We start from the raw sequence: 14,689 nt of genomic DNA on the forward strand, positions 1-14,689 counted from the left end.
AATGGCCGCCAAAATCTGAAATACCTATTTCCATATAAATGGTGAAAATGGAAACAGAAATGAAGTTTACCTTCTTCAAAGGACTTCGAATCAGAATCCGAATGATGCAACTATAGATACTTAAGATGGCCTCCAACTTGGAAATTTCCATATTTACTTCCCTAATGGTGAAAAGTGTTGAAAAAAAAATGATGGTTTTAACTCATTTCGGGGTGCCGAGTCCGAATCTTCATGAAGGAAATCTTGCATTCCTGAGGTTGTTGAGATATCCAAAATGGCCGCCAAAAATTTTAATTTTGGTACATGTATAAGTTTTTCCCTATAGAATATAGATAGATTTGAAATAATGTGATGATTATTGTGTTTTTAGTTTATTTACAATTACAGAGAATGCTGAATCCGAATCTAGTTGATGCAACTCTTGCATCATTGAGGTTTTTGAGATATTCAAGATGGCCGCCAAAATGGACATAAAAAAAAATCATTAATATCTTAAGACCTTCAAGGATTCAAGAGCTGCATGGACAATATTCAGATCGCTATACCCTCGAAAAGGTATTTTGATCCTTTTCGTATAAATTCATTCACTGTAAGGAACTACTGAAATTGGAATTTCTATTTTGGCGACCATCTTAGACTTAAAAAAAAAGACCCTCATTGATGCAAGAGTTGCATCAACCAGATTCGGATTCAGCACCCTTGAAATAAGGTTAACCATCAATTTATTATCATTCTTTTTTTTTTAACATTCATACGGAAATACTTAACATTGAAATTTTAATTTTTGGCGACATTTTCGATTTCTCCAAACCTCAGGGATACAAAAAAAAAAAAATCCATATCCCTATTCAGATTAAGCCTCCATGCAATCTGCTGCATCCATCAAATCCTTTCAATTTTTCATTATAACAGGAAATTAAAGAAGAATTAAGAGGATTTCCGATTTTGGGTTGCCATATTGACTACCTCAGAATCTTCAAGAAATGCAAAAGCTCCATCATCCAGATTCAGATTCAGCACCATGAAAATACTGTAAAACTTCGTTTATGCGTCTATATTTTTCACCATTTAGGCCTGTAAACATAAACATTTCAGACTTTGGCGGCTATTGTGAACATCTCAAGACTCTGAAGGACCCAAGAGTTGCATCATCTACATTTGGATTCAGCACCTTCGACATAGGGTAAAACCATCAAATACATCGGCATGATCACGAGGATTGCAAAATGAGGTTAGGCCTAAAATGTGACTTTGACATATCATTGCGCCCTCCCCTACCCCCCCCCCCCGCCCGCCCTCCTGCCCCCCCCCCCCCCATCCGCCCCTGAATATGGATGGCAACAATTAGGCTTGATAGGTGTTAGAGTACCTGAAAGTAGATCACCGAAGAGGGCACCAGAACCAAATATTACCAACTGGGCGGTAAAGGCTGTAGAAAGATGCTCCTGACGTCTTACTGTCTTCGTCGTTAAGGTGTACGGGAGGGAGTCAAGAATAAACACGACGAAGCCCTGAATAGAGGCATTGACGGCCTGATAGACGTATGTCGCTTTCAAGGTAAAAACGAAAAATGATACTGAACAAATGAAACAGCAATGGGCGAAAATGAGGTTAGGGTTTAAATTCAAGCGTACCAGGATGAGAAAGAGTAATCGTCCGAAGATGCCGCTGATGCCTGCGATGCTAGAGAGAAACACAGCGCGAGAGGGCTCAATGCCAAGCCATTCTGCTTGAGGCACAAGGAAAAGCATCCAAGCATACAGGACGTAACTTGTCAAGAAGATGGCTGGTGTAACAAGTGTGAACTCAGGCTCAGACACAAAGATTAAGGATGTCAGTTTGTTAACGAATGACCTTGCACAGCCCGACGACGTTTCCATGTTTTGCACAGAATTTGTCGTGAGGCTTGATGCTGTTGAGTCCTCTGTCAGATGCCCTTCTCGCTTCATCTCCTCTTCCTTCTGTTTCAACCCGGAGAGGTCCGTTGGAGGTCGGACCACAGCTCCGCACGCGACAGTATTGAGACATATCCCGCCGAGGATGAGGAATGCACCGCTCTCCCCGTAGGCTTCTAACGATCTCTCAACGACGACAGGTAGACAAAAAGCTCCTAGTGTTAGACCGAAGAGAGTCATTGTGTTGTAGAAGACAAACGAAACTGGAAAGTAGTCATATAGTGCCACGTAGTGGGGGAAGTGTAACATCGCCAATCCAAAACCTTTACAGGAAATGAGGGGAAAATAAGAAAAAGGAAAATGACTGTGTCGATTATTTCAAGCATTTGAAAATGGAATGTTGATGAAGGTTTAGGTGAATTTACAATACACGTTGTTCTGGGGCTGCCGATTTCGGAAGGGATCAGAGGTGAACAGGGTCACTGGCATTCTTCTCCCGCCCCTCCCCCTCAGGATGAAATATGGGTATGTTGATGTTCAGTGGTCCCGCCACCCCCCCCCCCCCTTCCCTACGGATAGTTCTCTTTAGATCTACAAACAGGCCTATATCAACTCGTATGAATTTATTGTCGAAGCAGTTACCTGTTGTTGACGTCAGAATTCCCAGTAGAATGGTCGAATCGACGAATGGTACACATAGGACAGGAACAGCAAACAGGAAACCACCCAAAACCGTCAAGGTCCGAACATTTACAACCTTCATCAACAAGTGCGCAAATGGGGCTGTGAAGGGAAATAATTCAACAGCAGTTACTTTTAAAACATTAGGATAAATTGATCAACTATAATATGCGTTAAGATTAGTTATATTGCATCACGTGTTTTGTAACAAGAATTTCGCGCCCACACTTTTTTAATAGGGAACTTAAGACTTGCGACACGGACGTTTCCTGTCTCCATTGCGTCGTGTTACAAAGTAGCTTTAGATTACGCGAGGATGCAGTAAAAGGGTGCCCTCATAATAATTGCTGTCTGCGTCTGCGTCGTGAATTTTAGCGGACGCTAGAATGGCCCAGAGCCGACCATGAAAACGATACATGATTGATTTCGTTAAGCAATTTTGCGCATGCGCAGAACAGTTTCCCCCCCCCCCCTGAAAGTCCGCGTCGCCAAAATATAAAGCTCTCTATATTCTCTTCCCACCTCCCTGATTATACGCAGCGATATGCAGTGGGGGCGCAGGAACAGGAAAAGCCTTTCGAAGAACGCAGAAAGTATACGCGGTTTATTTGTTATTTTCTCAGCACTACGCACACGCGGGTGTATAAACAAGATTATTGTTTTACTCCATACTTGCCAACTCCACCGCTTTTTGGGGGAGACCCCTCCTTTCAAGAGATTTCAGTTGCCTACCGATTGCTTAACCCTAAAACAGCCGGGCATTTTCCTCGACCATTCCACCGCAAGAACTATTGGACAACGCCGCTTGCTGAATATTACTCTCAAGTCTCGCACATCTCATGACACGATTTTCGCGAAAATTGAGCATATCGTTACAACGCTGCGTAACCTTTTTTACATGCTCGTCAGACCGAAATTGGCTTATATCTTCCCATTTAATCCTGCTTTGTCTGCTTCCAGAGACCTGCTACGCTTCTCTGATTGACAAATTTCCAGATATTCTACGCAGAGGTGTGCGCCAGATTGTTGAATTTCAATTCTAAAAACGAAAAAAAAAAAAACAACCCAAAAAACTCCTTCGAATATGGAAGGGGTATCTTGCCACCCTCCCATTGATTGTTCTCCTACATATTGGGGAATGACAATTTCGGAATTTCTAACAAAAAGTGTGCTTCAGATCACTTCATTTCAATTCTAAAAACGCAAAAGCTCCGTCGAGCGGGAGGGGACATCCCACTCCCACACCCTCCCCATCTACCTCATTAGACTTTGTACATACACAGATGATGATAAGAGCCAAATGCCGGGATTAAGCTATCAAACCTTCCCTGAAAAAAAAAAAACAACAAAAACTATTTATTTCCATTATTATCATATTTTTTTTTTTGGGGGGGGGGGCAGGTATAGAAAATACTGCAAGTATTGCACACCAAAAGTTTGCACAAGATCGCTGAATTTCAGGTCTGAGAATGTAAGATCACCTTCATGTGGGAGGATAATACCCCTTATGTACACCCTCGTGGGCATGATTTTCTGTTTGATTGCTTAACAGCGTTCATGATATTCTATGTAATGTGCCAGTCACACAGTGCCTTACGATGGGTTACGTCCGCCGCGAAGAGATACGGATGATTGGACGCAGCGTGGACGCAGGTATCCGCAAGGTCGTATGCAGACGTATTTAAGCTGTCCGTAACTAATCCGTAAAGAAACGCAAATGACGGCGTGAAGCCTGCGAAATTTTGAAATGTTCAAAATTTCGCGGAGGGACTCCACGGATGCAAACTTAAGCAAGCAAACTTAACTGAACGTAAGCCTCACTATCCGTAACTGAACGTAACTATCCGTAACTTGGACGCAACCATCCGCAAAAAAAACACCTCCCGTCCATTTGCGTTCACTTGCGTCCACTGTAAGTATCCGAAGTTAACTGCAATTTAACGTATCACAACACTTACGTCCGTTTACGGACATTTACGGACAGTTACGGATGCTGCGGACAATATTGCGTCCTTTGATGTTTTTCGTTTTTTCACTCCCATGGGAGCAGAGAATCGTGGGGAAACCACACCATTCGTGTTGCCATGCCAAGCTGCAGCGCATGTACCTGGATGAATAATACAGCACAGTCGGAGCGGTTTAGTGGCAGAACCACATTGTCGAGTTATGAAATTTCTCCCATAAATGTTCATTTCGCTCCCTCGCAAAGTAACTGCCCTCACCCCCACCCCCCCTCCCCCCGATCAAATCCTGGCTTCGCCGGTCCGTCTAAGCGGGGGCGGGATGTTGACCTTGAAACCTCCCCCCCCCCCCCCTCCCCTCCTCACTGAAAAACATTCCGCGGTCCCTGGTATGTTCCGGGCCTGGTAAACAGACCTTAGCTGACATCTTGTCCCGAGCACCAGTAGAGAGACCAGGAAGAAGTGATGTTATCAGTTTCATAGAGGAGGTCGAATCATGTGCGTCAACATCAACCACCAACCTACCAGTAACAGTGCAAAGACTATACATGAAATCAGAAAAGCACTAAAAACGGATGAAGCATGTGGAAAAGTCAGAGACTACTGTACCAAGGCATGGCCAGACTATGCCACACAACCCTATCCTGAAACACTTCTATGAGCCGAGAGGACACTCGAGTGTGGTATTAGATGACTTGCCGGTCTATGATGAAAGATTGGTCATTCCGAGATCTCTGCAAAGACTCAATATCCTTGAGAGGCTATAACAAGTCCACGAGTCTTTGATGACCTCGTTCTTTCCTTCCAGGACATGACAATGTCTTGTAATGGACTCAATTGTTCGAACACAAAGGTAATACATTCCTGATAGTAGTCGACTACTATACTCAAGGTGGATTGAAGACAAACAACTACAAGGTCAGACAGTACCAGCAACGATTTCTTCGCTGAAGGATTCCAGACCTTGTATAGTAACAGACAATGGTCCACAATTTGCTCACGAGAACATCAGAAAGCTTGCTGCGAAGAGTTTGAATTTGTCCATACTACCAGTTTTCCAAGGTACCCGTAAGCAAATGGTGAAGCAGAGAGAGGAGTTTGCATGGTAAAAGCACTGCTGACTAAAAACGATGACATCCAGTTAGCCATTCTCAGCTGTCGAGTGCCTCCACTCCAAAACACAGGCTAGCTCCTGGTTAACTTCTTATCGGAAGGAGACTGAAGACCCAGGTCCCTATGTAATTACCACACATGCTGCTGCCACGAGTACAACAGCAGGACCTGAAATCTGTGAGAGAAAAGGAGGAGAAGTACCGGTTAGATCACATGATAACCTACAACAGACGTCATGACTCACGTGCCCTTCCACAGCTACATGATCTAGGGATTCGGTCAGGATCCGCGATCAGTCTCGCTACAGGAAAATCACTCAGAAAGCTCAACAACCAAGATCCTACCATGTCCAACCATGGTACAATTCCACATCGCCTGACGCTGATTACCACCCAGGGTCAAGCGAAGATGACCAGAGTGCCAGAGTCTTCCAGTGACGAGCCAGGAAGCCCTGATCATTTTTGCTGAGCCAGATACCCAGCAGCCTACCAAGCAGACCAGCCTGAGCCAGCAAGGGACCTCACCAACAAGAGCTGTCACGAAGACGCGAACAAGATCCGGAGGACTTGTAAAAACCACCGAAGAGTTTGTCTATGTTGGGCAATATTGTGGGGAGGGGGGGGGGGTGTAAAAGTGAAATTAAAAACAGGACTGGACTCAGAATGGAAGAATACATTCAAGGAAAATATCAGTGAACTTTTAAAACGGATCCTTCTTTGGCTATATTTTGAATTGTGAAATATGTATTCAGAGTTTCATGGAACTCTGGACTGTTGATAATAAGCTTTGGGGAGATGTGGGAATATTCAATAACGACTTGATCTAAGAATACTTCTTGCATATTGAACGCGCAGTGAACGCGCAGTAAGGACCAGGCACATATCTTACTATTGTGTTCTTCTCTATTTATTTCGGGCATTCCGAGTAATACAACATGTTTAACTTATTTTTCGAAATCAAATGAAATGTACGATTTGTATGAAAATGTGGAATATGGAACAATGGATAATAACAAAAAAAAGTGTCCCTGAACAACCCTGTCGTCCGTGCTATTGTCCCCTAATCGTCGCCACCACAAAGAAGTTGGAAACACCTTGTGGGTGGGGAGCGCTCAAGCGTGATGAATTGGACGAGGTCGCAGTGTGTACCATCACTGACAGCCAAGGGCGTACCGAGGGGGGTGTTTTGGGTGTTCAAACACCCCCCTTTGCCAAAAGGGGGGTGTTTGAGGTGTTCAAACACCTCCCTTGGGCAAAAGGGAGGTGTTTGAGCTGTTCAACACCCCTCTTCAGCAATGTTTAGATGTTGACAAATGAAACAAAAGCTGTCTTTACCGCTTTTATTTCCGTTTTGAATTCCGCCTTTCCTTTCTTTTGTGTTCATTTTCTCTCTCTCTCTTCCTTGTTTTATCTTAATGTTTGTGTGGACGATGACACATTATGGAGTTACATAATATACGCACTAAAGAACTCGTGTACAGTACGTGTTAATACTACGTTACCGCACCGCGCGCGAAGCTGACGCGCAAACAGTAGACATTCCCGATCCCTGCTTTGCTTTCTGACCGAATCGCGGAGATACACGTACATTGCGCATAATGTTCAGCGTTTACCGGTATTATACCGTACGCGGTACCGTAAATTGTATATGATGCATAATATTATGTGTGTACAATGCATGCTGCGCTGCAGCCTATTATAGGCACATTGCATGCTAAGTTAGTAGTATCAACTACCAACAGTGGCCATGGTGGCGTATCTAGGGGGGGGGGGGGGCAAGGGGGGCACGTGAAAAAAAAACGAGAAAAAGAAGAAGAAGAAAAAAAAAAACCGACGAAGAAAAAAAGAAGAAGAAGAAGAAGAAGAAAAAAAAAACCCTCGCCCTGACGGGGGGAAGGAGAATGGGGGGGGGGGGGGGGGAGGGGGCAGAAAACCAAATCAAACAAGATGAAAACAAAACATTAATTCCATGTTTTGTAACGCTGAAATATAAAAATTTTCGGCTCACTCGCTGCGCCCGCTCGCCAAAATTTATCAAAAAAAAAATAAGAAGAACAAAACGTAGTGATGACGTGGAAATATAAAAATTTCGGCTCACTCACTCGTAGTAATTTAGAATATTTTTCCAAGTCCTTAGTTTGTTGGCATAAATCGTTATCTATGAAGCCGTCACTATATCTTGATTAGAATTGTAAGATTTAATAACCAGAAAATGACAAGAATTCCATGTTTTGCAAGGTGAAATACAAAAATTGTCGGCTCGCTCGCTGCGCTCGCTCGCCAAAATTTATCAAAATTTATCAGATTTTATATCACCCCTCACAAAAACCCTTTTAAGTGCTCGAAAAGCATATCAAGTGGACTTTTTAAAGTCCCTACCGGGATGGGATTGGGGTTGAACACTGCTGGTATAAATCGTTATCTATAAGACCGTCACTATATCTTGATTAGAATTGTCATTCGAAGATTAAATAACCAAAAATGACAAGAATTCCATGTTTTGTAAGCTGAAATACAAAAATTTTCGGCTCGCTCGCTGCACTCGCTCGCCAAAATTCTTCAATATCTATTACATTTAAATCACCCTCAAAAGACCCCTTCTAAGTGCTTGAAAAAGCATATCATGTGGACTTTTGTTAAGTCCCTACCGGGATGGGGTTGGACACTGTTGGTATAAATTGTTATCTATAAGGCCGTCACTATAGTTAGAATTGTAATTCGAAGATTTAAAGGACAAGTTCACCTTCATAAACATAAGGATTGAGAGAATGTAGCAATATTAGTAGAACACATCATTGAAAGTTTGAGGAAAATCAGACAATCCGTTCAAAAGTTATGAATTTTTGAAGTTTTTGTGCAGTACCCGCTGGATGAGAAGACTACTGCAGTGTATGAATAACTTAGATGTCACATGCGTACAACAATATAAGGAAAATATAAAGAGAATTTCACAAAATTCCATCTTTTGAAAAAAGTACACATTCCCCTGACTCGTTACCGATAAATGTTATGGGTAATATTATTCCCCCCTGCCTTTAGAAAGAGGCAAGTCAATTGCTCTTTCATTATGCGAAAAAAGTGAAAATATGTTGAATTTTCTTTTATATTTTCTTTATACTGTTGTACGCATATGACTCACAAGCTGTAGTAGTCTCCTCATCCTGCGGTTCCAACACAAAAATTTAAAAAATTCATAACTTTTGCATCGATTGTCCAATTTTCCTCAAAATTTCACTGATTTGTTCTACTAATATTGTTGCATTTTCTCAATTCTTATGTTTATGAAGGTGAACTTGTCCTTTAATAACCAAAAATGACAAGAATTCCATGTTATGTATAAAGCTGAAATATAAAAAATTTCGGCTAGCTTGCTGCGCTCGCTCGCCAAAATATATCAAAATTTAGGGTTGCCTATTACATTTCAATCACCCTCAAAAGACCCCTCTTAAGTGCTTCAAAAAGCATATCATGAGGACTTTTTTTTAAGTCCCTGCCGGGATGGGGTTGGGATTGAACACTTTTTCAGAAATTAGGGGCGCAATTTTCGCGCTTGCCCCGGGCGCCGTTTTCCCTAGATACGCCACTGACTACCAAGTACAGTCAGTATAGTAGCCTACTGGAAGCAGCAAGCTCTGGAAGCTCTGGGAGTAGCAAGTTACTTGCTACTCAATGTAATTAGTAATAGCACATGGACTTGGTAATCTTTAGTAATAGTAGATATGAATTTTTTCAATGACTGAAAGTTAAAACTGAAAGATAACTGAGTGTGAGTCTACAAATTGTGGTTGGATGACTTTATTGCGCCTAAAATTCACTAGATATCTAGGTCTAGGAACAGTGGCGTAACTACGGGGGCATGGGGGGGGGGGGGCACGTGCCCCCCCTCCAATCCGCTGGTAAAAAAAAAGAAACAAGGGGAAAAAAAACCTACGAAAATGGTAATTCAAGGGTTAGTAAACTGCTTTTGAAATCGACATGAAAGAATGTTCAAGAAAAAAAGATATTTTTCTAAGATTTCTTTTAACCATAATAAAGAGGTATAACATTGTTCAAAAAGCCCGGAGTCGACAAAAGATTGTGATTCAGCGTGACTCCTGGTTGGCATTTTGAATACATGCAGGATGTGCGCAGTGACTCAGAATATCGGAATGGCAAAAAGAGTCGCTGCAATGTTGCGCAATGTGATGTTTGATAGGTTGTACACATTTGCTATCAAAGCTTGATCATTGATTATGCAGTGTTGCTATACATACTAGTCTATATTAAAATGCCTCGCATTGCCAATAATAAGACTTGACCTTGGCTATTTCCTAACTTTTCCATCTATATGAAACACACACACTCACAAACACAAACCAATTAGGGGATGCTCTATATAAAGTACAGATTTTGGACATCCTTCTCCCGCTTGGTCACTTCGACGCCCCCTCGCTGGTCATACCTCCCCCAATCATGAACATAAACCGACACCCTTGACTACCAGTGGCGGATCCAGGGGGCGCACCGGGCGCCCCCTCCCTCCAATGCGAAAAAATATACATGTAGCTACATACGACAGTTTTTGGACGGTAAAATGTCAAAATTTTTAAGATCGCTCGCCTCGCTCGCTCGCATTTAACCGTTATATGCCATTCTCCTGATGTTACTGCCAGTAATTGCTAGCAGTTGCGCCCGGTGCGCCCCCCCCCCCCCGAATTTCCAAAGCGAAAAAATATAGCTACAAACGGCAGTTTGGGGACTGTAAAATGTCAAAATTTTCAAGCTCGCTCGCTTCGCTCGCTCGCATTTAATCGTTATGCAATTCTCCTGATGTTGCTGTCAGTAATTGCCAGCAGCAATTACGCCCGGTGCGCCCCCTCCCCTTAATTTCCAAAGCGAAAAAATATAGCTACAAACGGCAGTTTTTGGACTGTAAAATGTCAAAATTTTCAAGCTCGCTCGTTTCGTTCGCTCGCATTTAATCGTTATGCAATTCTCCTGATGTTGCTGTCAGTAATTGCCAGCAGTTGCGCCCGGTGCGCCCCCTCCCCTTAATTTCCAAAGCGAAAAAATATAGCTACAAACGGCAGTTTGGGGACTGTAAAATGTCAAAATTTTCAAGCTCGCTCGCTTCGCTCGCTCGCATTTAATCGTTATGCAATTCTCCTGATGTTGCTGTCAGTAATTGCCAGCAGTTGCGCCCGGTGCGCCCCCTCCCCTTAATTTCCAAAGCGAAAAAATATAGCTACAAACGGCAGTTTTTTGACTGTAAAATGTCAAAATTTTCAAGCTCGCTCGCTCGCATTTAACCGTTATGCAATTCTCCTGATGTTGTTGTCAATAATTGCCAGCAGTTGCGCCCGGTGCGCCCCTCCCCTTAATTTCCAAAGCGAAAAAATATAGCTACAAACGGCAGTTTTGGGACTGTAAAATGTCAAAATTTTCAAGCTCGCTCGCTTCGCTCGCTCGCATTTAATCGTTATGCAATTCTCCTGATGTTGCTGTCAATAATTGCCAGCAGTTGCGCCCGGTGCGCCCCCTCCCCTTAATTTCCAAAGCGAAAAAATATAGCTACAAACGGCAGTTTGGGGACTGTAAAATGTCAAAATTTTCAAGCTCGCTCGCTCGCATTTAACCGTTATGCAATTCTCCTGATGTTGTTGTCAATAATTGCCAGCAGTTGCGCCCGGTGCGCCCCTCCCCTTAATTTCCAAAGCGAAAAAATATAGCTACAAACGGCAGTTTTGGGACTGTAAAATGTCAAAATTTTCAAGCTCGCTCGCTTCGCTCGCTCGCATTTAATCGTTATGCAATTCTCCTGATGTTGCTGTCAATAATTGCCAGCAGTTGCGCCCGGTGCGCCCCCTCCCCTTAATTTCCAAAGCGAAAAAATATAGCTACAAACGGCAGTTTGGGGACTGTAAAATGTCAAATTTTTCAAGCTCGCTCGCTTCGCTCGCTCGCATTTAATCGTTATGCAATTCTCCTGATGTTGCTGTCAGTAATTGCCAGCAGTTGCGCCCGGTGCTCCCCCTCCCCTTAATTTCCAAAGCGAAAAAATATAGCTACAAACGGCAGTTTGGGGACTGTAAAATGTCAAAATTATCAAGCTCGCTCGCTTCGCTCGCTCGCATTTAATCGTTATGCAATTCTCCTGATGTTACTGCCAGCAACTGCCAGCAGTTGCACCCGGTGCAACCCCCTTAATTTCCAAAGCAAATATATATATACATATATTATTATATATAGCTACAAACGGCAGTTTGGGGACTGTAAAATGTCAAAATTTTCAAGCTCGCTCGCTCGCATTTAACCGTTATGCAATTCTCCTGATGTTGTTGTCAATAATTGCCAGCAGTTGCGCCCGGTGCGCCCCTCCCCTTAATTTCCAAAGCGAAAAAATATAGCTACAAACGGCAGTTTTGAGACTGTAAAATGTCAAAATTTTCAAGCTCGCTCGCTTCGCTCGCTCGCATTTAATCGTTATGCAATTCTCCTGATGTTGCTGTCAATAATTGCCAGCAGTTGCGCCCGGTGCGCCCCCTCCCCTTAATTTCCAAAGCGAAAAAATATAGCTACAAACGGCAGTTTGGGGACTGTAAAATGTCAAAATTTTCAAGCTCGCTCGCTTCGCTCGCTCGCATTTAATCGTTATGCAATTCTCCTGATGTTGCTGTCAGTAATTGCCAGCAGTTGCGCCCGGTGCTCCCCCTCCCCTTAATTTCCAAAGCGAAAAAATATAGCTACAAACGGCAGTTTGGGGACTGTAAAATGTCAAAATTATCAAGCTCGCTCGCTTCGCTCGCTCACATTTAATCGTTATGCAATTCTCCTGATGTTACTGCCAGCAACTGCCAGCAGTTGCACCCGGTGCAACCCCCTTAATTTCCAAAGCAAATATATATATACATATATTATTATATATAGCTACAAACGGCAGTTTGGGGACTGTAAAATGTCAAAATTTTCAAGCTCGCTCGCATTTAATTGTACAGTTATGCAATTCTGATGTTGCTTCCATGAGGTGCCCCCCCCCCCCCATGTTTTGACCCACGGTACGCCACTGAACACCCCCCTTAAAAAAATCCTGGGTACGCCTATGCTGACAGCTATGACACTGTATGATGCGGAACATTCTTGTGTAGATGTATTTCAAAGGGCTCTTAAAGGGCTCCTATATTTGGCGTTCTTTTATTGCTGTAGACATATTTTGAGTTCAAACGTATGGGCCAAATCATTCATATCCCAAGCAATATGGCCACCTTCTTCTTTTCTTCGTCTGCAGGCAGTGGGAAAATTCTCAGACATTGTCGTTTTCATAATCGAGAGTAATATTTCTCCAATGAGAAGGGAAAGTACTCGATGAAAAAAAATAAACAACAGGTGTTTGTTTGGTATCGTAAAAATATTCTTGGATATTATCATATATGTATATTTGCGTGTGCGTGCGGTGTGTGTGTGTGTGTGTGTATCATAGCGCGCGTGTTTGTGTATCATGGGTTGCACAAATACTTATCTTGAGGTTGTGGATGCGGATTTTGTTTCGTTCTGATAACGAAAAAAGAAGAAGAATTAAACCAAAAAAAAAAGTGAACTGCGGCCTTACCAGAGTTTCGTAAAACGACCTTTGCCATACACTATTTATTTATTTATTTATTTTTGTACTGAGCAAAGTCCAAATAGCACCGTGATATAATGTAGGCCTACTGATCGTTGTGTGGTCGGGCACTTTCTACCCCATTGCACGTTATGATGTCTATATCGAGAGTATGTGGTAGTGGCAAGGTAGGTTGAACGAAGTTGTCGGAAATGAAATAACTCAACTTGAACTTGAGGTACATGGTAGCAGTGAGACTGTCAAGGATCGACGGCACGGTTGACTGATGCAAATGAATTAAGTACCTTTCATATATCTCGATGGCACACAGAAGAGAATAGAAAATATGTTTTTGTTTGCTCCTTTGCGCGAGCGAGTCTTTGTTTTTCTCACCCACATCCACTCACATGCACACCCACATCCACCTCATACATGATTAACATCCATTGTGATACAGAGCGAAATCTTCCCTCCCCATTTTCACTAGTGTATACATTTTACCCGTCACGATGCTTTTACAACGTTGGATCATTTTTAAACATTCGCCTGCGAATGTAACCAGTGCGTGTTCAAAAGAAATTTGGTTTATGTGTGATTAGACGCAGGTAAATTCATTGTTTTTACTGGAAAAAAAGGCAATCAGAATAATATGTTCACACTGTGCATAATTATTTAGTACATACGACCCCATTTAACAACTAAATGCATTAAAATGCTTATGATATAGCTAAACAACAATGGGAGGCTTTGTAAAAGCGTGAGAAACCGCAAAGGTTCTTGTCATACCGTTGTAGAACAGTTGTTGTAGAACTGATTTTAAAGCTAATACCCACCAGCAAAGTACGCTAGGGTAGCCGGCATGCTACATATCATCCCCATGGTTTTGTAGTCGGTGTTGTAGCGAGTGATCATTACTGGAAGCAACACTCCCAAGGATTTCGCCAGTCCCGCATCCAGGAACATGATTGTGAATTTTGAAAGGACGATAACGTAGCGCCATGGGTCCTTTGAATCTTGCGGTTTCGCCGTCGTACTACGACTCGTAGATGCACTCATATTCCTCGAGTCGCAATATGCTTTCTCAGGAGAAAATCGGTTTAAATTACCTCAGAGTTACAGTGAACGTCAGCAGCATCACAACCCGAAGTATCATGTCGGCAAATTATTGTTTGGTCCTAATTTCTGCAGAATGGAAGAGAAGTGTGAGTATCAACCTTTCTTTTTCTTTTGACCCTTTATCTTTTTCTTTATTTCAAGTAAATGATTGACACTACGCATGCCAAAGAAAAAACATAATTATCTTGCATGCTCACAACTCAATTGTTTATCTTACGGAAGTAGAAGGGATTTTAACAGGGATACATGCGTTCAACATATGATTACTTTGCGGGCGCATGTGACATAGTTCGCAACAATCAATATTTTTCGAAAGAAATTTGATTTGTCTTTTTGAGGATACCCGGT

The 14,689-nt window shown here is 42.5% G+C and overlaps 1 protein-coding gene across 1 annotated transcript; it reads right to left on the minus strand.

Annotated features, from left to right (window-relative positions):
* Positions 1-1,091: 1,091 nt before the first annotated feature.
* On the minus strand, positions 1,092-14,281 carry LOC139722870 (monocarboxylate transporter 12-like). The gene is made up of 3 exons (XM_071634152.1): positions 14,059-14,281; positions 1,635-2,218; positions 1,092-1,127 (listed from the first exon to the last, which is right to left on the minus strand). The coding sequence occupies exons 1-3, from the start codon at positions 14,279-14,281 to the stop codon at positions 1,092-1,094; spliced, it is 843 nt and encodes a 280-aa protein (XP_071490253.1).
* Positions 14,282-14,689: the final 408 nt, after the last annotated feature.

The sequence above is a fragment of the Diadema antillarum genome, unplaced genomic scaffold (genome assembly GCF_040938485.1).
Source record: "Diadema antillarum isolate AM-2024a unplaced genomic scaffold, OU_Dant_1.0 scf00000174, whole genome shotgun sequence".
In the NCBI taxonomy this organism is placed as follows: Eukaryota; Metazoa; Echinodermata; class Echinoidea; order Diadematoida; family Diadematidae; genus Diadema; species Diadema antillarum.